The 27,405-nt window shown below is 43.5% G+C and overlaps 1 protein-coding gene across 2 annotated transcripts in view; it reads left to right on the top strand.

Moving 5' to 3' along the window:
• Positions 1–27,405, top strand: part of RAB6A (RAB6A, member RAS oncogene family) — a 64,751-nt gene that overhangs the window by 29,341 nt on the left and 8,005 nt on the right. The window contains exons 2-6 of one of the 2 annotated variants that reach the window (XM_087756099.1): positions 8,985–9,043; positions 13,871–13,924; positions 15,427–15,532; positions 17,440–17,551; positions 18,750–18,843. In XM_087756099.1, the coding sequence (XP_087612225.1) occupies positions 8,985–9,043; positions 13,871–13,924; positions 15,427–15,532; positions 17,440–17,551; positions 18,750–18,843 (425 nt within the window). Of the gene's footprint in view, positions 1–8,984; positions 9,044–13,870; positions 13,925–15,254; positions 15,361–15,426; positions 15,533–17,439; positions 17,552–18,749; positions 18,844–27,405 lie in introns of both variants that reach the window. The other variant, XM_087756100.1, reaches the window with a different exon arrangement.

The following is a 27,405-nucleotide window of genomic DNA, read 5'->3' as shown; positions in this document are numbered from 1 at the left end:
AACTACAGTTGTTTGACATTGTTATTGATTGCGTCTGCCTTTCTAGAATTACTTTTCGAGGTAGGATGCCATAAAACCTACACAAATCAACTGCCAAAAAACCCTTTCAGAATTGGCTGCCCTGTTGTCTGTCCTTCTTTCCGCCACAACCGCGTACGAACTGCTGGCCGCTGCCAGCAGCATCCTCGCTGCCGCTTTTCACTGCGTGACGCTGCGTTGTTCGCAAAGCAACAGTTGGTTTCCCGTGCCGCTGCCTACCGTCGGCTGTGCGCGGAGGACTCTGAGCACGGGGGTTTGTGGACTTCAGTCGTCTGCAGCCTGCAGAACCTGCTTTTAAGGTCTTGAAGGACTTCGACTTATTTTTTTTGCATATTAGAAGTATCCTTATGATGGACCAAAATGTTTACTGAACCGCCAAAAATACATAAATGCTGATGTTTTGCATCAGCAAGTTATCTGCAGATCTTCACTGGCCCGTAGTTCCTGTGTAGAGCGATGTAGCTGCAACTTTCCTGTGTCAAAGAAGTTGTAACTAAAACAGAAGTGACAAAGCTGCTGGAAATGTATTAACTGGACTTCCTATTCTGCTCCTTGCTCGGGGCTCCCTATGGTTAACTCCATCTGAAGTTGATAGATTGACCGTAGGTATTTTGGTTTCCTTTGCTGATCTTCGCGTGTTTGATTGAGGCTGCAAGTCCATTGTTTGTTCTGTTTCAAATGAATATGAAAAATATAATCAATTAAAATCAGGGTGAGTTGCCTCTGTCCTCTGGGATGAATGAAATAAAATATATTTAAAGTAGAAAATGATGCAACATTTCTTTAACTACTAAAATTATTTAAAACAAAATAAAAACTGTTCCTTGTTTTTCTGGGTCTTGTTGGTTTCCCTTTAACTCTCTGGATATTTTACATTAACTTCCGAAACAGAATCTTAAATTCTTTCTTAAAGAAGCAAATCTGTTTAAAAGGACAAGAGTATAATTTATAACCTAGATCTTTAACTAGAGTGGGAATAAATTATCTTAAAAGAGGCTATTCGAACCATTTTGTTTGTACATAAAGAAGCCATTGCTGCTTTGGTATAATGCAAGAACCGCTGAAGTAGCACGAAAGCGACTTGCACAATTTTTGGAGTGTTAACAGTACAAAATGTTCTTATTTCCTGGAATCAATGGGGGCAGCCGTTCCGTTTCAGCAGCCAGGCTCGGAGGGCATCCTTCAGCCAGCTTTATCCTGCGTAGCCAAAACATGCTTGGAAAATGTCTGATAAATGTGCATTTAATATCACCCTTTGCTCTAATTAAAATATCTATAGCCATACTTTTTTTTTAATTAAAAATAACTTTTTTTTTTTACCAGACGCCATAATTTTAATTGCAAACAAACCTACTTGGGGGGGGCACAGATGTATTTCAAGAAGGTTTATTCTTTGTAGGCTTTCTTCTGATTTTTTTTTTTTCCTGGATTTTATTTTTTTTTTCATTTATTGGGGACTTCGGGATGCAGAGAATTGGCTCAGATGGTCCTTTGGTCTGATCTCATCCGGTGTCTCGCATCAGGAAAGAAATGGGAGAATAAAAGAGGTTTGACAATAGAGCAGAAGTGGAATCAATGGGGGGAAAGAAAAAACTCTGGGGTAAAAAAATTCTTTAATTAGAGCAAGGAGGCGAGACCACATCAACTCTGCCTTCTACCTCTGCTCTCCGTGACTAGGCGTGATGCCGTCCTCGGAGTTCCTCAGCCGCCACCATGGATCAACTGAATCTTCCTGAGGATTTGTTAGATGAATGCAGTCTGCTGGCTCTGTCAGTGTCTTCGGGATAATGAATGAGTTTTGTTTCTTGCTTTGGGGGAACCGGGTGAAATTGCCATAGCTTGACAGTGAAGAGCAGAGGAGGATTTTTTTTTTTTTTTTTGAAAGAAGCTGCTTTCATCACTTTAATAGAGCATTTCTGTTTTAAGAGCTCAGACTGACATACCTAAAAATACTCTTCTTGATTACTGGCTCACCCAGATCATTTTAAGTCAGCTATAAGCATCCTCCTTTTGGGGCGTCTTTTTACATAAAAATCTAAAAACGGTTTTCATGCATTCATAATTCAGTGTATTGTTCTTAGCAATGCTTTTTCCTCTTGTTGCCTTGGGTTGTTTTTTCCAGATCTGGACTAGCAAGTTCTCCGATCCTCAGCATTAAATCTTTTGAATTTCAGCAACTCTTGTAAGCTTTGGGTCTCAAGTACCGGCAAATCTGAGCATGAAACTTGATGTGAGGCCGGTAGTCGGAAGATCTTGGAGCTGTAACTTTCAGCAGGACTCCTCGAGTGGTATCGGGTCGTCTGTTTTGAGACTTGAGGGCAGAACGGAGTTTGACTTCTTGATAAGAAATACTGTTTCTCGTCAGCACCTCAGGTATTGCTGGATTAGCTGTGTTACGGTGTGTCTAGTAAAGGAAATACTTCCCGTGAAGATTTTGAGGCCAGCTTATCTGTGAAAGAAAGTTATAGTGTCACTGGGATTTATCCTTCAACTGAATCTTAAAGGAGTCTTGACGAGGGCAAGTGAAATTTTGGGATTACACTGTGATTTATTTGTACGTGTGATGAGAAGGCTTTCTTTGTCTTCCTCTCTTTAACTTGGGCTTTTAGCAAGTCAGATCTCTGTTGACCTCTTCCAGTTCTCAGAGGCAGACTTGGTTAAGTGGAATTTTTTAGCTTTACAATGAATTTTTAAGATGATTTTTGCTTTGCAGATTGTAGAATCATAGAATGTCCTGAGTTGGAAGAAGGGACCCACAAGGATCATCGAGTCCAACTCCTGTCCCTGCACAGGACAACCCCAAAATCACACCATACGTCTGAGGGTGTTGTCCAAATGCTTCTTGAATGCTGTCAGGCTTGGTGCCGTGACCACCTCCCGGGGGAGCCGGTTCCAGCGCTCCACCACCCTCTGCGTGAAGAACCTTTTCCTAATGGCCACCTAACCCTCCCCGGCACATCTTCCTGCCGTTGCCTCGGGTCCTGTCGTTGGTCGCCAGATGTTTCTTGGTTCATTTTTGATTGCTGATGCTTTGAAAGTGCTAAACAATAACTAGCTTGAACTCGGAGATTTAGGTGTGACTTTTCTGGAAGAATTCTTGAACGAGATGTGAATCTCTCATACAAGAGAGACACGCACGTGCCTAAGAAAATGAAATGGGGAGGTAAGGCCTGCTTCCCTTCTCGTACATCATACAGTACAAGTGGCACAGTCCCAATTACTTCTCCTTCGTCGGTCACTCTTGACTGTTGCCTGAGCCCTTTGCAGACTCTGCCTGGCAACAAATGACCTTCTAATCCCGTGCTGGCAGGGAGATGATTTGTATTATCTAATGGGTCTCTTCCATCCCTGGCTCTTGTGAGAGTCTCCCCAGTGACTCGTTACAGCAGGCAGCATGGAGTGCTGCTTGCAGTGCTGCCAGCGGTAGCCGGTAGCACGTATTCTGCATGCGCTGGTGCGGAGGAGTCCTTGGTACCCACCGTTAATCAATGTCGTTAGTGGTGGTTGACGTTGGACATACAAATCTCCAGCACGCAAGGCCCCAGAAGCGGGACGAGGTAGGCTTCAAGAATTGGATGAACGACCTTGAAATCTCTCCAGTCGCTGCTGTCAGATCAAAGTTGCTGGAACTATGAGATTAGCGTATTGATTTCATCTCGCAGATGAATGCTCTTTCTGAAATAAGTGCTAGGCAGTGGCTCAAGGCTTCCAGACAAAGAGTATCGATCAGGTTGACGCAATTAGCTGTTGAAGGCTTTGAATTTGGGCCCTCGTAGTTAACGGCAGTTTTGCTGATAGGAATTTCACGAGTTCCCATCTTTTCACTCAGTTCTGTGTCTTGGATACTTGGCTGTTTGCTACCGCTGATTCAGTTGCTGATTTAGGAGGACGTTAGTGTTTGGGCATCTCTTGGTTTCTGTGCTGAACCTTTCCTTTTAGGAGTTTCCTATTTTTCTATAACAGAACAGCCTACTTTTCTGTCCCGTGACGTATTGAAACATTGCAGCTTATCAGAATTAATGCGGGTGAATGCTTCCACTTACTGCCTTGTACAGCAACCCCCTTCTCTCTCTGCTCTTCCTCAGCCTCCCAGAAACAGGCACCACGCAGGCCCTGCGGTGTGCATTAACGCGTGCTGGTCAGGTTTGATGGTTAGGAGGTGAGTACAGTTGCAGTTGGTGAGTAGCTAGTTCAGTGACCTCTAGGTCCACATTCTTCCAGAGCTGAAGAAAACCATCTGAGCAAGGCAGATACAAGCTTAAAAATTCCCCTTGGAGCTGGTTGCCTTCCCATCCAGGAGCGTACATCGCTAATCTGTGCGCTTAAGCAATGGTGTCTGAGCCGCAGCTGGGTGATTAGGAGCTGGTTAATGTGGACTTTTTGTTGGCTCAAAAGCTTGAAGGAGCAGAAAACTCCTCTAATGAAACCCGTGCTGCTACTGTTGTTCAGCCATTTAACGACAGAAGAGTTTCCAAAATTGATGTTGAGGTGCAGTGTTGGAACAAATGGTTTCTTTGGTTAATCACTTATTTTCTTAGCTTCCCTCTGCTTCAGAAAAATTCTCAGATGCCTTGCATGTAAATTCCTGCACCGGAATAACATCTGACAACTCTGCGTGCCAAGGAACGGAGGAGAATCCGCTGCCCAGCTGAATAGGTTATTTCAGAGTTTAATTACCCTCGTGTTTAAAATCGCATGCCTTTTCTGGGAGGGCTTTGTTTGGACTTGGCTTTCAGCTGTTAGATCTTGATCTACAGAAAGAAAAGAGGGTGGAGACCACCTTTCCTTATCACTAACTTACTTCTCTGCTGTCCATCACCTTTCAGTTGTTCTGGTAAAACTATGCAAGCTGCCTTTTTCTCTCACCAAAAAGCTCCTTCTCAGCCCCTGAATTTTTTCAGGTTTTCCTCACTTGCTGTCAGTCTGTCCAGCAGAATCCCCCTCGCTGCTCCAGGCAAAGCTGTGCACTGCAGTAAAACCCCATTCGCAGCTTTTCCTCCCCCACCTTTATTCCTCCAAGGATAATGTTAACTTTTTTTTTTTTTTGGCCCCAGCAGCATACCAGAAATATTTTGGCCTAAAGGATGTTGTATGCCACTACATTGCTGACTAACGCTGCCCTGGACGTATTTGTGTGTTGAAATTTTTCCAAGAGATTAAATTAACCCAGTAGATTTAAAAAAAAAAAAAAAAATGCTTAATGAAACAGGTCTTGACTGTCTTACCTTGCTTCCTTTGGTTATAACCCCCAGCTTGCTTACCCAGGTGTTTGCAGTCTGTGTTTAAGCAGCCAGTCGTTCTTGCCTGCGTGCATATCCTTGTACTACTTCTCCCTGCTGAGCTTCATTTTCCTGCTGAGCTTCATTTTCCTCTTGAGGTCACTTCTGCGTTTTTCAAGATTATTTTGCATTCTGTCCCCTAACTTGCTTGCAGTCACTCCCAAATGAATGCCTTCTGTGAATTCGATAAACATACAGCCAGCAAGACAGAATAGAAAGCAAGTGAAAATACGTAACAGAGTGGGATTCAAACTCTCCTGCAGATCCTCAGTCAATAAACTGGTTCTTTTTTTGGCAATATTACTTATTATTGTTACATTTATTTCTTTTTAAAGCCATGCACAGGGGCTTAACACTCCGTTGGGACGTTCTGAATAAAAACTGATGTCAAAATAAAACTCATCCGAGAGCCCAGGGGCTCAGCTCCAAAAGCAAATGGTGACCTGTGACTCGGTGGCCCTTGCTTGTTGCTGTGCCAAGGGAGGGGGAAAAAGATCATCTCATGGCTGCACCATGGGGTCTCCCATCACAAGGGATTATCCTTACTGGGAATTTAGTTTGTAACTGTTTTGTTAGGTCCATCATAAATACAGTTAGCGCGTTTAAGTACTCGGTGTACTCACAAAATCATGTGTGACGTCGCTTTAGCTCCGACTAGCCCAGGGGCCTGTGCTGTGCCTCTGCATGGGAGAAATGCGATCAACATTAATTGACAATAGATTAATTCCTGTGTGTTTTCGTTCTCTAGTCGAGCTCTCGGAAACAGGGCGTATAGCAGCACGGCTTCCGCAGGAGAATCGGCATATGCATCCACATCGCCTTAGCGCGCAACAGATGGTATATGAATCCGAAGGTGATTCATCCGGCTATTTTTTGTAGGGCTGGGGATCGTTTCTGCCGTCGGCAGGCAGGGCGGCGTGTGTGGGGAGGCTGGGGAGAGGTGAGATGGTGTTAAGTATTAGGAGTGGCTCTTTTAAAGAGGGAATATTTAAAGCCTGTAACCCTCTGGACAAGGTGTCTGTTTATATAATCTAAACATGTGAATTTCTGAAGAGAAGATGCACTGACTTTTCCCTTTAATTATAGATACAGTGGGAATTGTGGGCTTTCACTTCTGCCAGGATTTTTAAAGCAAGGTTTTTTTTTTTTTTTAAAGGGGAAATAGTGAAGCTTCAGTAGTTACAGTGGAATTAAAACTGTAAGCCATTGGTATTAATACTAACTTGGTCTGGTGCCTGTTGACATACGATGTAAAGGAAACCTTGGTCTGTGTGGAGAAGAAATGTCTTAGAACTGAAGTGCATTAAGACAGTCTATCCAAATGTTGGTCGAGGCAGATATTTAAATTTAAAAAAGCCAAGCGGCACCTTATTTTCTCCCTCTTTTTGTGAAATGCATGAAGGTAGGGTAGGGAAGCTCCAGGAATATGAAACAGAAAATCTTTTCAGATTTTATAGTTTCTCAGCAGAGTCCCTCCAAGACGTAGTGGGAAGGGAAATGATTTGCCGGAAGATTTCAGTGTTCTTCAGGGGTTGTGACTTAGCAAAGCAAATGATTTCGTGAGTTTGATTACATCCCCTCGCACCTCTAAAGAATTCAGTTTGACTGTTTGCACCAGTGGCCACGCGTGGAAAAGCCAGCTTGCTTGTCGTGCCGTAAACCCGTTACTGGGATTTATAGCGTGCGCCGCAGTGGGAAGGTATTGGATTTGCTCATCTCTGTCGCTGGGTCTGGAGCGAAACCCTTCTCTCGCAGCCCATGGCTGTTTGTCCTGCACCGGCTCGTGCTGGCGTTCAACGCATCCGTTGGGACAAATTTGAATAAGGGATTCGAGAATCCTGCCCGTCGCTTCCGAAAACCTGCTCACCAAAGGGAACGTTTGCTCTACCTTTGCGAAGGCAGCTTTTTAGCTCTGTGGGAAACCTGCTTGTGCCTATGGAGCAGAATATGTTAAAAATTCACACAGGAGTTCAGGTTTTGACTTGGGAAAATCTTTTTCTCAAAGGCTGTCTACTGGGTTCCTGTTAGTTTAGCGCTTCTGTACCGTTAGCTGGAGTTTGCAGACGGATTAAAATGCTGCTTAAGTACGATACTGGAGATTTTGTTGGAAGTTTTATGCTAAGATTTAAAAAAAAAAAAACAAAACAAACAAACCCAAAATCCCACCCACACCCCCAAAGTCTTGGCTTAAATTCCCCTACTCTCTTGAAGGTCACCCTTGGAGAGAACGAACATCTCTGGAAGCTTATTTGAAGAACACAAGCTTTGGCTTGTGCGCATCTAACTGCCTTTTATCTGTGCCTGCAATGTTTGATGGCTAACGTAAGGCCTACAGCTCTTCTCCCCTGCCAGTGGGAGGTGGCAAATTCCAGCTGCCAAGGAGGTTAGAAGAAACCAACGGGAGGTGATATACTCTTGAGTAACTTCAGTTATTTCCTAAATAATCTGCCTACAATTAAGAGTGGTTAAACATATTGAAATGAGGCAGGTTGAGATGTTCCGGTTCCTGCGTATCTTGCTGGTCCCCTCCAGGTGAAAGTGGCGTGGAGAGGGAAAGAGCTGTCCACTGGGTACGGGTTAGGCTTTGTCCCAGCTCAGCCATACCTTACAGGAGTAGAAACTGTGTTGTGACAATGATTGTTTTAAAATGAACCTCATATTACTTGTCTTTTAAGGAAAATGAGATTATAAGGTAGTCTGATACCTGGCCGGAATGCTACGGTACACACAGTTTGTGTCGATCTCGGTTATGAAATGAGGATCTTGACATAGTTTGATGTAGGTTGTGATTTAACCTGGCCAAGCTGAGTCGCAGTTACAGAGGAGCAGCAGCATCACAAATGGCTGCGGGGGAAAAAGGCTTCGCCCGTGTCTCCGTGTCAGGTGTGGCTGCACATGCTGCAGTGACACCTTCCGATGGCAGTGCCGACTGACTGACGCTGAACAGCCAAGCAAACATACCGCTCATGAGCTGCAGCCGTCGCCGGGGTGGATGATGGCATTTTTAACCGCATACGAACCCGCTTGTACAAAAAGGTATAGTGAGTATGTTGTCAAAGGAAGGGTGAAGTTAATGGAGTGATAAGGACTGCAGGCATTGCGGGCAGATGGTAAACAAGCCTCTCAGCAACGATGCTCTTCAATCTTGTCTTATGCTGCCGTGGTGCTACAGCAGGGACTGCCATTTGTGTGACAAATACGGAGAGTGTGACATGGAGGAGATGCGCAGCGAGATGTACTTTAAAGCGACATAGCTACCTTGTTTTATGAGCGAGAAGAGCTGTCTTGTTTATAATAATCTGTTGTAGGGGTTGTCAGACCTATTACATTTCTTCATTTAGTTCAACTAAAATTTCTGAATGACTTGGCAGAAACTGGAACGATCAAATTATTTCAATTTTTGTCTCCAATCATGAATATTTGAGTAAAACTGATGCTCAGGAATGACACAGGAGCCAACCTTTTTCAGAAAAAATGTACCTACTAGTGACTTCGCAATTGTAACGTCAAGTAACTGCTCTTTTGGTTGCAGGAAGTTTAATTGCACAGTATGAATCTATTGGACTCAAAGTGAAACTCCTCCTGAAACCACTTTTAAATCATTTGTTGAAAACTTCCACTGAAATTGTTCCTTGAATCTGTGTTGTTTTTTTTTTCTCCTTCTAGTGGGGAAGACTTCCTTGATCACCAGGTTCATGTATGACAGCTTTGACAACACCTACCAGGTAAATTAATCCATATTATTGTCTTCTGTAAGGCCCCTCTCTTGCCGTGTCTACTGTTGCAGGAAGAATCCAAGTGATTGCAATGGATAAGAGTTGGTACGCTGACCAAATTCTTAACTGTAAAATCTTTAAGCTTTCTATTTTAATAACCTTTCAGAATGGCATTTCAGTCTTGGATTCTGCTCGAGTAGCTTATCTGCTGCTTGCAGCAGGATGAGTTGTGGTTCGAAAGGACAGGCTTCTTGGGTATACCCAAGTAATAGCAGTTGTTAAGTCTACCAGTCTTTTTCCTTTTTTTTTTTTTTTTTTTTTCACCGTTTGCTACCAGACCATCACAGATCTAATGCCTCTGCGGGGAAAATGTAACAGGCACCCGGCTCTCTTAAGAAAGAAGCAAGCTGAGCTGTGAGAGGCTCTGCAGCGGGGTGAACAAGGACTTGCGGAGCAGAAAGCAGTGGATTGTAGGGCTGGGTGTGCTTTAGGATGCTGTTTTACGCTGCCTGCTGGAACAAAGACCACAAAACTGGTTGCTGTGCACGTCCCCATCCTGTGACTGCTTATTTATGCTTACTTATTTAAACAATATTGGGGTTGGCAAGGCCAGGGCTGAAGCAGGGGTTGTCTTTTATTCCAATCGGTCCTGCAGCCCCCTCACTACTTCACGTTTGGTGACAAATCGGTTCAAGCTGACGCAAGCTAACTTTCCTAAATTCTAGGAGAGCAATCATTGTTGCCCACTCCCAGAAGTTAGGATGAGCTCAAAAAGGTGGCAAGCTATAAAAGTACTTCAGTTTCATAAAGCGTCTTCTCCAAGCAGAACATGTTTCATGACTTGGTTACAGTTGGTGACGTTCTGAATACACTAAGCTGAGAAAAATCTGTTCCCTGATGAATGTGAAGGGTTTTTTAGGGGGGTGGGAGGAGGAGGTAATGGGGGAAAAAAAAATAAGAAAAATGCTGTGACTCTTCTGTTGCTTAGTGTCATTCCAAGTATCTCGTTAAATCTCTTTACCCCTTAATGATTTCCTTCCTGCCTCTTCAGTAATTCCTCATTGCTGCTGCTAGGCAAGTTGGGTAGAATGAGATGTAAGTTCTCACTTAACTACGGGAGAAGCAAAGCTTCTGTGGTGTAGGAGGCCTAGAGTACACATCACTGCTCCCAAGGGAGCAAACATCCTTTCAAATTCTACCCACTGTAATTACATGGACATGTGAATGCAGTTCTTTTATTTAATCTGTTTTTTTCCCACAGTATTTTTCTTTCAGGTCTGCTCCTTTTCTCTACGGAGCTTGCGTCCTACTTCTTTCTTGAAGAGGTTTGACCCTCTGTGCTTTATGATAATATAGTTGTCTCCATGGGAAGCTGGTCTGACAGAATATACTAAATGATTGCAAAATGAATGAGTGGGACTTAAAACAGTAAGAAATCGTAATGGCTTACAAGATAGCTTCAATTTAGCTATCACCGATGCATGCCTGGCTTGGGTGTTAATGTACTTGATCTAGTGTCATTCATCCAAAGACCTCTACTTTACTGAAGTCATGACTGAGGTAGGGTGATACGTCCTATTTTGCTACAGCTGGAAGAAAGAATGAGTCATAAAAGCTCCAGTAATTTGGCCAAAATCACAGCACATGTTAGTGTCAAACCAGAATATAAATCTCTCGATGCCCAGGATTGTATAGAGACCTCTCAAAGCCAACTACTTGAATGATAATGCATATCAAAGTGGGTACGTGGTTAACTGTAGCTGTAGGTTAGTTGATGGGTGATTTGCTCGTTCTGGACGTTTCTGATAGATTTTGAATGCATGTTTTCTGAAAGCTGCCACAGCCTATCATTTGAACATGGTTTTTTGTGTTCGGTTGGTAAAAATAGCAAGCTGCTGTTTAATAAAATCTGTGCTGTGCATTAGTTTTCTTTTGCTTGCTGCTAGATAAGAGGAATTCAGCTGTTGCCCCCGTAGCTTATTAATAAGTTGCGTTCATGAAAGCGGCATTTGTGAATCAAACGGGAACTTGCTGTACTGTGTCAAGGCAACCCAAACACCTGAAATAAAATCGTGCCATTGGTGCTGTACCTTTTACCAGGAGCGACTCCTCTCCATGGACATGCTGGGAAAGATTTTCCTTCTTCTGTGCTACCTCATGTCACGTATAATGAAAGACCAACGTTGGCAAACGTGATGATTCTGTGCGTGTTACGCAAGAGGAGAATTACGGGCCACGCTTCCCTTTAGCTTCAGCCTCTTGGAGGAGGGGAGAGGGAGGACAGCGTCGAGTTGAAACGCCGGCCTGTGACTTGAAAGATAATGCAGGTTCTTGCTTGGCCTCAGGCTTCCTTCCATAGTCTTGGGTAATTCTGTGTCAGCAAGGATAGTCTATAACATGGGGTAACAACAGGTCCTTATTAGACAGTAGCGTTGTAAGGACGGGTGGATTAAAAAGCGTTCTTGTACGCGGCCCCATCCGTAGTGTGGCCCTCTCGAGCTTTTGTTGTTCTGCTTCTCTTCTTTAAACTTGCAATTAGCACTTAGAGTACCTCGCATCATGTTCAGAGCGCGCCTAGTTCCTGCTTGTACCATGCAATGCACAGCATTTCCCAAGCGGGTTAAACCTGCCTCCACCTTCGTTACGGTAATTAGCTTAGTTTCACGTCCCCATCAGTAAGCAGACTTCTCTGCTCATACATTGCACAGCTCTTCTTTACAATAGGTCTGTAAAGATGCACCAAGCTTTTTTGCTCCTTCTGTCAGAATTGTGACAAAATGCCTCTTTGTATGTTACCTATTTTAGTAAAAGCCTGGGATCTAGCGTGCCCGAATCCTCTCCTTGACATCTGCTGCTTCTCTGTATCGTCGTGATGTGGTCAGAACAGTACAGGTGGACAAATACACTGGGCTGTGAGTTATTCCGTGTAATTCTTAAAGCTTGTGGGGGCTTAGGTCAAGAGCCATTTCACAGCTTGAAAGTATCAGACCTGCCATATGTTCTTCTCAACGTGATTAGCACAAATACTGTCATCGCCCAGATCTGAAGTAAGTTTTGTGCTTGACCTTTCTGTTGCGTTTCCCATGCCGAGAGTGTTCGAGTGCAGGAATCTCACTAACCCCATGCATTTCTGCATGGCGCTTGCATTTCCAGCAGGCACTCAGCGATTTCTTACGGCAGGGAGCGAGCTTCAGAGCTCTTGCTGCCGTGCGGCTGCGTGGGAGGGATGGCATCAAGTACAGGCTGAGGCAGGTTTCGGGCTTTGCAGCTGATGTTCCAGCTCCTACTGAGAGCAGAGAAAATCTGAGTCTCCAGCAGTTTGTCAGCCTGGATCCTGACTGGTCTATACAGTGTAAGATCTTAGGGGTTTTGTAGCTTTTCTTCTGTAAAGCAAAATCCAATAGACACAAGGGAAAAATAGAAGCATCTTTGAGGCAATCTTTTGAGCAATACTCTTTACCAAAACAATACAAAACAAAAGCAGAAGGGGAGCGTGTTGTTGCATTAGCCTTTTGAGGCTTCTCGTATCCGCCTCACAGTTTCAGTATCATCTCTCTGAACTGGTAATGTCGCAGTTCTCGATGACCGGTGAAAATCACTGGGTAGCTGTCTTGGAATCCACCAGTATTTATTTTTCCTGTATGCATCTCTGATACTCCAAACCGCTGTCCTGATCCAGCCAGGAAAGTTTGGTTTCTGAAGTGTTATGTTTAGTTGCAAATGGAAATTCAGTTTGGATTGTTCAGTTCTGCTTTTTTTTTTTTATTCATTTGCAGCTGGTTTTCATGTATTGCTCACAAGCAGGCTGGCTGGCTCTCTTCTTTATTCCTACCACGTAAAATATCTGGCAGAATACAAGGAATTAATTATGGGGATATATAGTGAGGGCATAATAGTCTAACATTGTGGTGCATATAGTAAAATAGACCCTCCGTTAGAAATACGTGCTTCAGTGTGGGAGGAGGTTGTATCGAGCCTCTTTGCCCTAGCTGAGAGACTTCCCTCTTATCTGTTGGGTTTTATTTTTTTCTTTTTTTAAATCCAATTTGTTTGGAACATCTTCCAGGCTCTATTGATGTTGCTGAGCGGAGCCAGGGCAGCCTTCCAGCTCCAACAGGTCAGCTCGGTTGCACCCCTGCTGCAAACGAACTCATAGAGCTTGCGTTCACCCTCACTGCGGCCTTGAAAAACGGGGTGAAAATCTTGTATTTCAGAAGCAGCTCTTGGCAGCGCTTAGGAGCGCTTTGCTCTTTCTCTTCAACACATCTAAGGATGTTCTACGCGAAGCTCCCACTAGCGTCTAGAAATTTGGATGCAGTTATGCTGCAGTGAGCTTTAGTATTAACTGAGCTTTAGGAATTGTTGGGGGCCGTGTGCGTGCGCTCTTGTGTTGCAGCAGGTGTGAAGATGTCCACCTTAGCCTTCAGGAAAAAGGCTTAAAGTTAAGATACATGAAGGTACTTGGCAGTCAGGAAGAATACAGTGTGCCCAGATATCCTGGCTCAGCTGATGGACACTAACATAGGTTGTATGCATAAAAATCCTTGCTGATACCTGTATGACTGTATGGGTTAAACTGTCAATATGCATAAACTGAAGTTAACAACCTTTTGTACTTTAAGATGTTGTTCTGGTTATGGATATTAAGGAAACTGCTTATTGAATCTTACTTATAGGTAGAGCTATATCTCGAAGGTAAGAAAGCCAGCATATTTTTCTCGCAGATGCACTACAGGTGCTGATTCTGATGTGGCAATAATGCTCGCTCCCCTGAAAATCACTACAGTTGTTCCGACGTTTTATTTAAGAGGTATTGGTTTTCTCATTTTTTTACAGGCAACAATTGGCATTGACTTCTTATCGAAAACCATGTATTTGGAGGATCGAACAGTGAGTAACGTTTTTGTTGCGCTTCTCTATGTACAGTAGGCATGAGGATCAGCATCTGCTGTAATTGTGCAGCCCACAGTTCTGAGATCACTTGGAAGTACAGACTGAGCCTTCCTCTGCCAGCTGCTTCCAGACTGACAAGTGCTGTGGAGACGGCTCCCTTCTCTGTTTGGGGAAATGGGAAATCACCATGTGGTTCATCTGTGGAGGGCTCATGAGTGCCATTTTACAAGCAGCAGAAGGTGCTGTAGTGTCATCCTCTTTGAAGAAAGAGATGATACGGATGGTTTGAGAGATGCATAATGGTGGGAATTTGGAGAAGGGGACCATGCTTAACCCCTTCCGTTTTTGATGTCACAGGACAGAAAGATAAAATATAAATTGCCAAATGTTGCCAGTTAATAGCTAGCTCTATTCTTAACATTACTCATTTAAAAAGAAGGTTACCTTCAATAGTAATCCACAAATGATACTCGTTTCTTAGCCTGGTGCAGTTCTAGTTCCTGAAATGAAATCACTCCTCTGTGGAAGCAAGCCTGTGGTGTAAAATGAGCTCAGATTCTTAATTAAGAAAGTCAGCCATTGAGCTATTTGCAGAAGCAAATTGTGCAGTGCTGCATAAGCTTATGGTATTGTATAAACCCACAATAAATGTGATTGCATCGAAAGTGCTCGAGTGATGAGATGTCCTTCCCATAGCAAAACAGGCCCTTGCGCATCTTGCCATACGTGTTGCTTTTAGTATATCTTGCCTTTTCTTTCAGAACCTTGATGGTAAGAGACATTCAACCTCATCTGCGCGCATGTTACTTCGCAGTGTGGCTAAGGCTTAAATATAGCATTTTATCCTCCTCGAAAAATTCACATTAGTAGCTTTTCCAGGGCTTTGACAGCAGCTGAAGACTCTTCCTTTAGAAGTATGGTGCGTGTGGTCTGATTCTTCCACCAGCAACCACCCTCCAGGCTGCTGGAGGTTGTATGTGCGAGTCCTGAGGAAGGACAGCAGCAGAGCATGAACATCTTGTGTAGGCAGAACTGCAAGTGAACTGGTCCTCTCAGTTTGAAACCTGAGCAATTCTATTTCTCCCCTTTTGGAAGGGAAACATTTTTTTAAAAGGCAAAGCCAAGATAGGTGCCCATATACCAGTTTGGCTACTACTAACGCTTGGGAGAGATTGCTGTAAAGGAGACAGTATGCTGCTGCTCCCAGTCCCCAGTCATCTCCTGCATGAGTTTATAATTTTTATTTAGCTTTTTTCAAAAAGTGAAATTTATTTACTCTTTTATTTTTAGTGGCAGTTTGGCTTTTTTAATTTTCTCCCACCCACAGATCAGGTTGCAGCTGTGGGATACTGCGGGTCAGGAACGTTTCCGTAGCCTCATTCCCAGTTACATCCGTGACTCTGCTGCTGCTGTAGTAGTTTACGATATCACAAGTAGGTATATTGCACTGGGTTTGACCTTTTTCTTATTTTTCTTGCTTGTTTGACTGATTTTGTTAGGTACGGTTGCAATTATGGGACACAGCAGGTCAAGAACGGTTCAGGAGCTTGATTCCTAGCTACATTCGTGACTCCACTGTTGCAGTTGTTGTTTATGATATCACAAGTGAGTGGGGGGAATTCTGCATTTCTAATACTCTGCCCCTTTCATCCTTTAGCCTAGCTTTGCATGTCCTATCACAGTCATCTGCTTGTTCTTCATTCTGGCATGAAAAAGAAAATGTTTTCTTTTATTGTAGTCCAGTCTTAAGCTAGCCACCCGATTGCTGCTGTCGTAATGTATAAACTGTCTTACAAACGACATCATTTTGTAACCCTTTCCTATTGCATTCTCCTGAAGCCTTGAGTCCTGGCTGGTCTTGTTGCACTTTACCCTCTTTCATCTGCTTTTTGATCGTAATATCACCTATGACTTTTGGTCTCAAACACCTGAATCATGTTCATAGATATTTGAATTCTTAAATTAGAGACTTTGCACTGATAGCTGTAGCTTGCTTCACTCCATTTGCCCTCCCCCCCCCCCGAAAAAAATCTGGGCATGGGCTGGGGGGGAAATGCATTAACATCACATTTTCATTTGAATCAGTCACTTGCACATTTTGCAATACGTAAAACTCACCACTGAGCCCTTATCCTTTAACAATTGCTCTTTCATTTCTTACTAAGGTATGTACATTTTTGTCAACTAAAATATCAGTGCTTTTTCAACCCTTCTTCTTCTGTCCCTCCCCTCAGTCCAGAGACCCCTAACTTACTAGCTTTAGGTATTTCCAAAAACCAGAAATTTTGTTTTAGGAGAACTAAACCTTCAGACACTTTCAGTTCTAAACCAGAATTGCCTGTGAGCGATGGCCTAATTCTATACACATGCAAAAGTGCTCATCCTTTGATTTATAAATACTAGAAGATTACAGCAGGAATACGGGCTTTACCTGTAAAAGCTTTAATTGTTAAAAATAGCACTTCGTTTGAGCTAAAATTACAGGTTAGCTGTGAACTCCGAAATTTTTTTACTGACCTAGCAAATTCAATATTACCAAGTAGTAAAGAGAAGAATTAAGACGCTGGCAAGCGATCAAGTCTTGACTGCCTAGCATACGATATATTACTATGCAGTAGAAGCCATTAAAAAAAATCAATACTTGTCAAGAACTGCTGCAGAGCCTCCCCCTTTTTTAAGTGCTGCAGACTGCTTTGGCAACTCAGATGCTCTTTGTGTAGCTAACTGGCAAGTGCTGAGCTCCATGGCAGCTTCTCTACAACTCGTTTTTCCTTACGGGATGCAACTTTTCAAACAACATGCTGTCTCGTTAGATCGGGATAGCTTCCTAAAATTTGTATCTCGCAGCTTTTGAGGATGTATCATTAAGAAAAAGTGTCTGTGGCTAGGCTAAATTCGTATTTCTGGTTCTATGCAAATGATTTGGAAACTATTTTGAACTCGGTGTTCAACGATGGTACAGGAGTTGCTAGTATCTTCTGTAACCCTGATATTTCCTAGAGAAAATCCCCAACCTAGCAAGTAAAAAGTGATGAAGCTGTACAAAATGCGTAGCGGGTATTAAGTACTTTTGAGAAGCGATGAAACTGTAGGAGCCTCTTGCTGTAGATGCACAAGTCATGAGCAGTGTAGAATGCAATATCACCTTAATCCCCGGTCTCTGTATAAAATATTTTATCTTGAACTAAAAAAAAAAAAAAAAGAACTAGTCTAAAACACAGTGATAAGGCTTCTCATTTTAGACGCTGTCAAAACCAAATTATAGATCAACTCAGTTCACTCCCTGGCTTTGAGTTCACCTGTCATGAAGTACTAGGCCGTTTTAAGTTAATGCCAAAGTTTTCATATACTTCAGCGTGGGAGACTTAGGGTTTCACTTGCTGGTTCTTCGTCTCACCCTATTATGCCAATGCCAGCGAATATGAAGCTTTGATTTGAGACTTACAGATGTATTTACTGGTGATCTGTGAAGAATACCTGCAGTGATAATCCTCTCCACTGTTCTCTGTTAGATGTAAATTCGTTCCAGCAAACAACAAAATGGATTGATGATGTCAGAACGGAACGGGGCAGTGACGTCATCATTATGCTGGTGGGAAATAAAACAGATCTAGCAGATAAGAGGTATGGAGGGATAACTCATCTTTCAAATGTTTTTCTTAAATCTGCTGCTCTTTTCTCCTAGACACCTATTTTAAAAAGAACACTTGTATCTTTTCTGTTTTTTCTTTCCCAAAATGCTCAAGCTTGTTTTATGCTGGAGATGGCTGTGACTGGAGAAATCTCCATTTTAAAACCTCTTTCATTTGGTTAAGCACAAGTTTCCAGCACAACGCTGTGAATGAATTGAGAAACTGTCACCAGCTTGTTCGGATGTCAGGAGAGAACGGAGCGTTAACTACAGCCTCCATCAGTGAATGAATAAGCTAAAGTCGTTAGAAATATTCATGCTTAATAGATGTGCTCAGATATAAATGACAGGTGCAAGTAATCTTTCCTTTTAAGTCTTTGGGGTTTTCGTAAGTTGGCAAACTTAAATATTTTTATTACAAGTTGTGCATCTTCAGCTTTCGCTGCATTGTGTACTCTGCTTATTCTGGGTTTATGGTATTCTTAACCCAAATGAGTAACAAGTCACAAAGGTTAAAAAAAAAAAGCATGAGAGGGAAGTTCTCTGGATTTGACTGAAATCCCCATTTCCTCAGAATAGCTTCGCTTGTGGCCCTTACTTCAGATTTATAATGTCCTATTCAGAGCTGTTTGTGCACACATATGCCCCTCATATACCTCATGATTTTTGTTTGGCAGCTCTTGAACCAAAGTTTCCCCCAGTTTTTGCTGTAGGAGACTGTGTAACGGGTGGGACACCCAGCAGGGGAAAACAGGACAAAATCCACTTGATACGAGGTGGTTACACTTGGTCCTTTGTTAAAATAGTTTGGTACTGCAAGTTGACAATTGTTATTGGATATTAAAATCTGTTGATGGCTAATTGTTCGGCCATGAATGCATAGCTTCCCAGACAGGGATCTGGGGGAGTCTAGCTGGCCCGCTGAGCTGTTCCACTGGAAAGCTGAGTCCTGCTTTGGGAGCCGGGTGTGCCGTGAAAGTCCATCTGATACGATGAAATGGTGATACTTGTCTGCAGCTGTGCTCAGTATGTGGCGTCTGTATGCAGGGAAAAAAAACACTACATGCTTTTGGAACTATCATGAAGCAGTCACCTCCTTGGGTTGAAGAGGAAAATCTTAATTTTCAAAGTGTTTGGGGTTTGGTTTTTTTTTTTTTTATTTCCCTCCTAATTCTGTGTTATCTTCCCCAGACAAGTGTCCATTGAGGAAGGAGAAAGAAAAGCCAAAGAGCTGAATGTAATGTTCATCGAAACTAGCGCAAAAGCAGGATACAATGTAAAACAGGTGAGTAACGTGGTGGCTACAATCAACCCTGAGACTACCTGGGTTAGTGCCCCGTTGTGGAAACGGGACTTCGCTGGACGCTGGGAAGCCTTTGCAAAGGGTGTCAGAGGGACGTTTGTGGTCCGTACGCAGCAAGCAACATCTCAGAGTTGAATTGTTGGCTGAGGTTCAGAAGGATCCCTGACCTTGCAGCAAATCTTAAAGGTCTTTTCCAACCTAAACGATTCTATAATAGTAGTTTTCTTTTTTTTTCTTCCCAAATGAGAGCGTGGAAAACTCTAGAAAAGCTAGGAGTGAGACAGGAGCAAAGATGAATATTGTGTGAGAGAAAGGGCAGGTGAAGAGGAAAGGTGGAAGTTGTGTTTTGTGGAGTCCTCATTCCATTTCCTCTGCCCTCTTACACCCTTTTTTACCCCTTTCTCTCTTTCTTTCCTTCCCTTCCTTCCCAAATGACTTGGAACTTCTTTCCCCTTAGAAAAGGGGAATTATTGAAGAAGCTTTGTGGGTACGGAATCGTACCTTCCTGGATTCTTGATAATCCAGATTTGGTGTTTAGATTGAAGGGATTAAGGCATGAGGCAAAATGTTGGGGAAACACAGGTCTGAGGACTGTTTCTGATATCGATTCAGTGAAAGAATGTGGGCAGACCAGTCAAGGAGGAACGTGATGGCTTAAAGTGCTTCCACTGTACAGTGAGACAGCGTAAACTGGTGTTCCCACTCTGTTGGAAGACACTGAAAGCACGAGCAAATGGTCTTGGACAGCCCAAGCTATTTATTTCTGGTAGATGATGAGTTGCTTTTGAATCAGGGAAAGCAGTGAAATGTCTTTTGAGCTGATGCAACTGCAATGAAATTAGGTTTTATGTTGCAAGATGAGCTGCGGCTCTTTAAATTCTGACCTGCTAGATGAAGTTTTAGCACTTGTGTTAATGAAGATAAATCACTTGGCAAACAGTGAACTGGTGAAAGCAGTGCACTGCAGAACTGATCTGGTGTTTACACGAAAGAAATTTTGTTTGAGCTTATTAGTTATGTAAGCAAATATGCTTACTCGCAGATCGTGAAGAGAGAGCTCGAGCGGTGTGTCCCTACTGACTCAGTGCATAACGGGATGCCGCTTTTTCATTGATCTAGCGATTTCTCACGGGGAGTCACGACTGCTAAAGCGTTTGGCAGCTGGTCTTATGGGAGGAGGAGAAGCGGTAGCGCAAGATGCGGAAGATGCAGAAGACATTCATTCTTGGGTGTCTCCATAGAGCAAATGCGTGCACGCACATACACCACGTGTATATTTTTATACATATAGTTTGTATGGAGAATTGTACCAGGAGTTGCTAAAACAGGGTTATAAATTACTTTGTATGCTATAGACAGGACTAAAGGGTCTGTTATTAAAATGTCCCTTGACTTTGTATATTAGTAGCAAAATTATTCCCTATATAATGGAATAATTAGATGTGTTAACTTAGCACTGCTTTTCAGTGCATTAGCAAGCATAAAAGTGTTCGGTTCCAGGGTCCACCAATTATCCTGCCACAACGCAGAGCCTGGCTTGTAATTAAGGCTTGGATTCTGTGCTGGAATCCTTAATGTTTACTTAGACTGGGGCGTGTGCACTTGAGAGCAGTCGCCTCGCTGAGAGGAATGATGATGATGATGATGAAGCTCTGTACTCCCTCTTTCCTTGAGGGAGTTGCTGTGCAGCTGATGGGTTTCCAGGAGTCCACGTCCAAGCCTGTAAGGTAGCTTGTGGCTTTTGGGGCCGGTTGGAGCCCGGATGATTGGAGACGTAAGGAGGAAGCTCTTGGATGGTATGCCTGCAGTCCGTTTTGGCGTAAGATACTGTCGTTTAATAAAACACGTGCTTTGTAAAGCTACCACAACCTTCGTCATGCAGGATGGTAGCTCCATTTAATACATTATGAAGGAACAAACTTTGCCTTTTTGTATTTTATGCTGAAGCCGTTCAGGGATCCTACTAATGAGATCGTCAGAGCATAAAGCCATTTCTGTAGCTGCAGCCTCACTTGCACACTCTCTAGAGAAAATTCTTCGTTGTATAACGGAGGTCTAGACAAATTACGCCTCTGATTTTAATTGCCAGGTTACATGCTGTAAGACTGCTGCTGTGAGAAAATAGATTTAGTAATTCAGCTCCAGCAAAAAAAAAGCAGTGGCGGGAACCTGGGGGCTAGTTCCCTCTCTATTAAGTGGAAGGTTTGGTATCCCGAGACATAATTTTTGTTCTTCACTAACATCAATAAAAAGTAATATCTAAAAAACTTGGGGCTGTTCCATATCCCTGCATCATAATCCGAGGGGGTACTTCATGTAGTGTGAGGTCTTGTCAGAATTGGACAAGAGGACAGATTTTAAGTGACTTCATTCTCTGTGTAAAATATCAAAACAAAAACCACGAGTGGTTATTCAGAAAGAACTAAAAACAGCTTTTTCTTCTGAGTTTTGATCCTTGTGTTGCAAGCGTGGATTGGGATTTTCAGGAACTTGAAAGCTATTCTGTACTGCAGAATATTTGAAACTCTCAGTTTTTATTAGTTTAATAAATAATTGTTGAAACAATTCTCAAAGGATGAGACTTCCGATACCACTAGTTATCTAGTTCTCTGTTCTCTTTGCAGCTTCTCTATTGAATGGTATGAATTTATTTTACTAACTTGCCAATGAATTCTTCCCCAATGAAATGGGAAAGCATATGGGTACAAGTGCAGAAAGGATACCCTTCCCAGAACCTGTATAAAATGTTTCTTTAATAAGCTGAATGCAAATTTGACCTTCCCGTAACTGATAACTTCTATCCATAATGTAGTCTGATTCTGCAGAACAATTACTGTCCGAGTTAATTTTCGTACAGGATTTTTTAATTCAAGTGTCAAATTATTTTAGATACAAAGTCCATATTTTGACTGCATATAACGAAACACATTTATATAAAAATTAAGATCACCTAGTGCCGGATATTAAATATTAATGTAAAGGTGAATCTTAGACTAGTGACGAGTCGCTGGTCCACTAGGGTATAGCTTCAGATTTAGCAATTACCGTGCAGCTTTGATGCGGCTTGTGACTGAAATTTGTAGATTAGGGAATATGAACTGTTTTGTTTGTTCGTTTTTTTAATTTTTCTTGGATGCAAAACTCTCGCCTCCCAGTATTAAAACTTCTCAGGCCGTCAGTGCTTCACTTGGCAGCCTTGGGCAGTTCAGAAAAGCTGACAAAACGCTGTTGTTTCCCCTGTCCTCTCTTCCCAGCACAAAATCTGTCTCCTGGATCTAAATCCTGTGCCCTGGATTAAAAGTAGGGAACGGCACAAGTTGATGCAGAAGGAGACTTGGGATGAAGTTGAACCCTTAGTCCTCCGTTGTTGGCTTCTTTGCATTGCCATCCCTTTCACATTAAGGTTTTGGGTTGTGTGCGGCATCAGATGTAGACATTTTGATGTTACCAGTTCCAGAGCGAGCCTTGTTTTTACTGATGCCTCCTGTACGGCCCACCCTAGCTTCCCTGCTTTCTTTCCGTCCTCTCTTTCAGGTCAGAGATGCGAATGCCAGTGTCACTCGTGTGCAGGCAGGTCCTGGAGACGTGACTTGCAACCAGGCCTGACTGCCAGGCAGGGTTCCCCGGAGCAGAGGCAGCCGTTCAGGCAGCTCGGGCGATGCCGTGGGGCGCTAGCCAGTACGCTAACCTCATTCCAGTCTCAGTCAGACGTTGAAGAACGATGTCTTCTCACAGGTGGTGAATCTTAGCGCTGTTTGTATGGGCCCAAGCACTAGGGTTCTCCAAGGGGTGCTGTCCCCAAGGTTTCAGAAGCAGTGTTTGCCCCATTCAGGATGCGGAAGAAGCTTAATTTCTTGTCCTGCTTGGGGACAGTAATGGCTAAGACTTTTTCACTTCCTCGGCCCTGTCGCTTGTTTGCTCGCCATCAGTGGGAAGCCAGGGTACTCTTGACCTTGTGTGCTACTTTTAGCTTCTCGTTCATCCTTTTCTGCTGGAAGGCAGCACTGATAAGAGGAAAGGGCACTGTCTTCAGCTCTGTGCTCACTGTAGCTATCCTACAAATCCAGAGTGCCTGGCTTTATAGTGTGACTCCAGAAGTGTGACCGTACTTCAAACAGCACGTATTTCAATGCCAGCATCTTCCACCAACGCAGAAATAGAGGGGAACATACTGCTGGCAGGCTTTTTTTGCCATTCTCCTGGGGCATGAAAGGGGACAGCTCAGAAGACGACACCTCAGCTAACACAGTCGTGGGGACCGAGGTGGAAGTGAGTAACCTGTGGCTTCGTTTAGAGGCTCAGAAGTGGGTCTCCGGGTGGTCACTGCCGAGAAGTAAGAGGATTTGCAGCCTGTGTATGTGCTGGCTGAAACCTGGACACGGCAGGCTTTTGTTTTATGACTTCTCTGGCATTTCTTTTCCCCGAGGACTGATCTGATGAGCTGCTGGGGCAGGCCTCATCTCTGCTAGTTGCACGCTGTCAAACTAGATAGTAACGTACAGCCGCTGTGTACTGTTGTACCTGTTAAGGTAGATCTCTCTCCAGTCACCAGGGCCCTATAGGCTTACTGTTCCTTCTGGCTTTGGGGAGGGGGTGTTGAAGGAAAAATGAGTGGATGATATTATGGAGTAAAAACGGTGATAGTATCGTTCTGGGGTTAAAGTGATGCAATAGAGGGGGAAAAAAATTGGCTTTTGGATCCTGCAAGTTTCAGCAAAGACTGATTGCCGGGGAGCCTTAAGACTGAGGAGAGAAGTAGATAACTTGCTTCAGTTGATGCAGAGAATCGTAGTCTCTGATTCATTTTATTTGTCAGCCCTGAATAAGCTTTAAAAGACTTTGAGATTCATGCTCTATCTCGGCAGTCTGTATTTCAGGGAATCTTATTGTTAGTCTATTCACACCCAGAATATGTCAGGGTTCATTTTGCTGTCTTGTAGACAGAGAGGGGAGGGAGAGCCCTGAAGACCTCCTTCCAGCGGCACCTGGCATGCTCCACGTTTGCTCTCAAAGAGCCACAGGCTGAATATGGTATTTGGCAGAAAAGCTTTCTCACGGCAGTAGCTAAAGGACCGTGGCCCCTTGAGTAACCCTGTTTTCACAGAGCTGGCCGCATCTAGCAGCTTGGCTCTTTCTCCCGTCTTGATTTTTGTCTATCTGATGGGCAAGAATTACTCTTTGAGTTGCACTGCTCTCCTCGGAGAATGAGAATTAGGGAAACATTTTTGTTTGCTTTGCATTGGGGAACAGGTTTCTCGCCTGGCTTTTCCATCTGGACAGTGATCCTCCTGTCCTTTCCATATTGCTGCAGGAGTGTTACAGTGAAAACTGTCTTATGTCACAAAACAGTCGTTTGTGACGCTGATCTGTTGGGGATTTATTGGCTGGAGTAGTAGGAAAGGCGCAGTTTGGCAAATGAGTTGAAATTAATGGCGAGAGATGAGGGTTTGGGTTTTTTTTTTTTCCCAGAGTTTAATCAGGAAGGAGATTGCAGGATTGAATGCTGAAAGAGACTTTGTGTGGCTCTCAGTCTCCCAGACGGCTGCATTTAACTCCTGCCTTGGCAAAAAAAGTCCTGAATGCTCACCAATACATGTATTTTTATACACACACGCATATGCACAAATATATATACATATATGTGTGTGTATACACCCTATATTCCATATGCATATATATGTGTGCAACTGCCTGCGACCTTTTTTGGTGAGATGGGACTGCTGGCGCGGGTCCTGAAGGCACTGCGAAGCAGTGCGGTCCCTGCGTAGAAGGCTGCTTTCTAGCCGTCGTGAAGTTTCCCTAATTGGATTTGTTCACATATGCTGTGGCTGATAAGCAGAAGGTTAATAAGAAAGTAAGTTGGTTTTCTTAGTTGCCCAATGCCTTTTTTTAGTCAAATAATTTAGGGGAGAAATACCGCTAAAGGCATCATTTTATTCCTGGTCTTGAAGTAAAGAAAGGATTACTGTATTTTAAACACTTCGCCTTTCTGTCAGCAGCTTGGTTTAAATGCAGTAATTCCAGCTGGTTCCTATCAGCTGAGGTTTTTTTTAAGACTCCCCACCCCTCCCCTCTATAAACTGCATCCCTCACTTTCTACGTATCGTACAAGGGGGAAATAAATAGCAATGCCATAGTTTAAAACAATTATTTTTTTTTTTTAAATGCTGTTTCCACCTAGGATCTCAAAGCGCATGACATCAGCAAGGAGCTGTATGAAATGATGCATTTCCTTCTCTCTTATCAAAGACGTCAAGTGAGCATCCTAATTCAGGCACGATCTGGTAGGATTGCGCCAACCTCTGTTGCATATCCGTCCTTAAAACTGATGGGAGAGGGGTTTTCCTCCCCCCCCTCAAACCTTCCGCATCAAGAACCAGGTCAAAATTATTATTCTGAGGAATATGAGCCAAAAAAGCAGTGTAGTGGAAGGGTAGGTGAGCTCGTTTGCTCCGTTCTTTACCTCTGATGTATCACTTGCGTATCAGCAGGAGCGTGTGTGTTCGAGGGGCGAGAGGTCTAACACATCTCCCCCTGCGGAGCTAACAGGGACAGAAGTAGCGACGAAGCGATGTGCCAGAGAGGAGCAGAGTTTACCATAGCATCTATTTATGCGTTGGCAACGTACCGGTACGCTTCGGAAAGCACAGCCGTAGATGGTATTTGAATATTTCGCAATGCAGTCTGGTGGCTGTCCAGTAAGCCTTTTTCTTTTTTTGCCCCGAAGTCACAAAGCTGTTTTCCATCCTAAAATTGAAGTTGAGATCCGTCAGTCAGCCCGTGAAAGCTCACTGACTATTGAACGTTTTGAGAGAAGAAGTAATTTTAGGGACAAAGCCCAGTAAAGAAGGAGAGTCAGAACCTTCTGTACCCAAATGTGATCGAGTCGGGAAGTTTATTGAAGGCTGTTAAAGGCAAAGAAAGCATCGAGACTGCAAAGTGCTTGTGGATTCAAATATGGTACTAAAACTTTTAAGGCTTCCAGAGGAAGATGAGATTGAATCTCAATTACTTCTTGATGGTCCCAAGGATGCAAAAAACTTATAATGAATAGTCTAGTGCTATACTGAGTGAATGAAAAGCCCTTTGAGAAGTAATAAAGCTAAGAAGGTTGGCAGTGCTGTCCTCTTATCTGATTGGAACGGCAAGGAAAAATAATGCTGACCACGAGGATGTGATGGGAGATTGCTCTGAAAGGCTGCAGCTTCTTTCTTCTCCCCCATTGCATTCTTATAAGCCAAAGTGCTCATGTCTGACTCGTTTAAAAATGCTTGGAAAATGATAGTCACGTTGCTTTTCCAAGCAGAATTAAGAGTGAAGAGTGGTGGTGAGATGAGGCAAGCAGATACAGTAACAAGAAGCGGTGAGCTCAATTGGTAGGACGTTTTTTTTGTACTAGGATTACAATTAGATCGATGCCTAGCTTTTCCCCTGTGTCAAAATTATCTTAATTCTGACCAGGAAGGCTCTCCTGCCTTTATACTTTCGGGTGGTCGTGCATTCCTGCCCTCTGTTCAGTGTCGGTGGCTAGTACAGTTCAGGATCTGGAATTTTGACATGATCTTTGTTACTCCATTCTTGACGTAGGAGAATTTGCCTGAAAAGTTCATTTCAGTGAGGCTGGGAGGCTCAGGTTAATGGCAGAGGTTAATAGAAACTTAGATGGGGATAGTAAGCTTTTTTGCTTTGAAATTGTTAGCTAAAATCAGTGAAATACATCAAGCACTGGCTTCCCAGGCCTATATCCTCGTCTCATCGTCCAGGTCTCGGTGTATGGCCACACAGTGGTGTTGGTGAAAAAGGGGTGAGGATGCTGGAGACGGTTTCTAGAGTGGGTATATGAGGGAGATGATGGGAATGGTGAAGGAAAGCAGCTTTGCTGCCTTCTACCTGTCAGTTTTGTCCTCTCCTCACGTCGTAGTCTCTTCAGTCAGCAACAGACAGCGGTGACAGCAAAGGTCAGACACCAAGGAGCGTAGCGTGCTTGTGCTCCTGCCCTGCAGCGGTCACGGCCGCCCCTGACAAACCTGGGGGCTTGTTCCTGATTACCTTGGGCCGTACTTGTCCAGCTGACAGGGTTGTCTTAACGTCTGCCCAGCATCGTTTGGACATTCAGGGCCAAATTTGCAAAAGCGCTTGGGCACCGATCTGCAGAGCTGTTCAGGTACCTACGTTCATAATATAAGCAGACTGCCAGTGGCTTGGTTCAGTTTTCTGTGGGAAGTGGGTCACTGGGAATAAGTGGTTTAGCTTTGTGTCATTTGAGGAGAGGACTGAGAATAACGTGCGATAACGTCGATTTAACGCGTTACGGCTGACGTCAGACTTGCACCAGGCGTTTTGGGAGTCCCGAGCTGCTGTCGGGCCTGCAGCGGGGTGATTTTAACAGACAGATGGACGGAGGTGCTGAGCCTTGGAAACATCTGGTGTCCTGGGTGCTTGATAATGTGCAGGCAAGAGACATAGCAGTAAGAATGTCTGTAATGGTGTAAAAACATTAATGCAGTTATAATGTAAAAACATGACCGGTGTGTCAGATGCTTT

This window comes from Nipponia nippon, unplaced genomic scaffold (assembly GCF_047370975.1).
Source record: "Nipponia nippon isolate SJK-2023a ecotype South Korea unplaced genomic scaffold, ASM4737097v1 scaffold_2, whole genome shotgun sequence".
NCBI classification, from domain to species: domain Eukaryota; kingdom Metazoa; phylum Chordata; class Aves; order Pelecaniformes; family Threskiornithidae; genus Nipponia; species Nipponia nippon.
The sequence above is the reverse complement of the archived record's forward strand: the minus strand, read 5'-3'. Positions and strand labels throughout refer to the sequence as shown.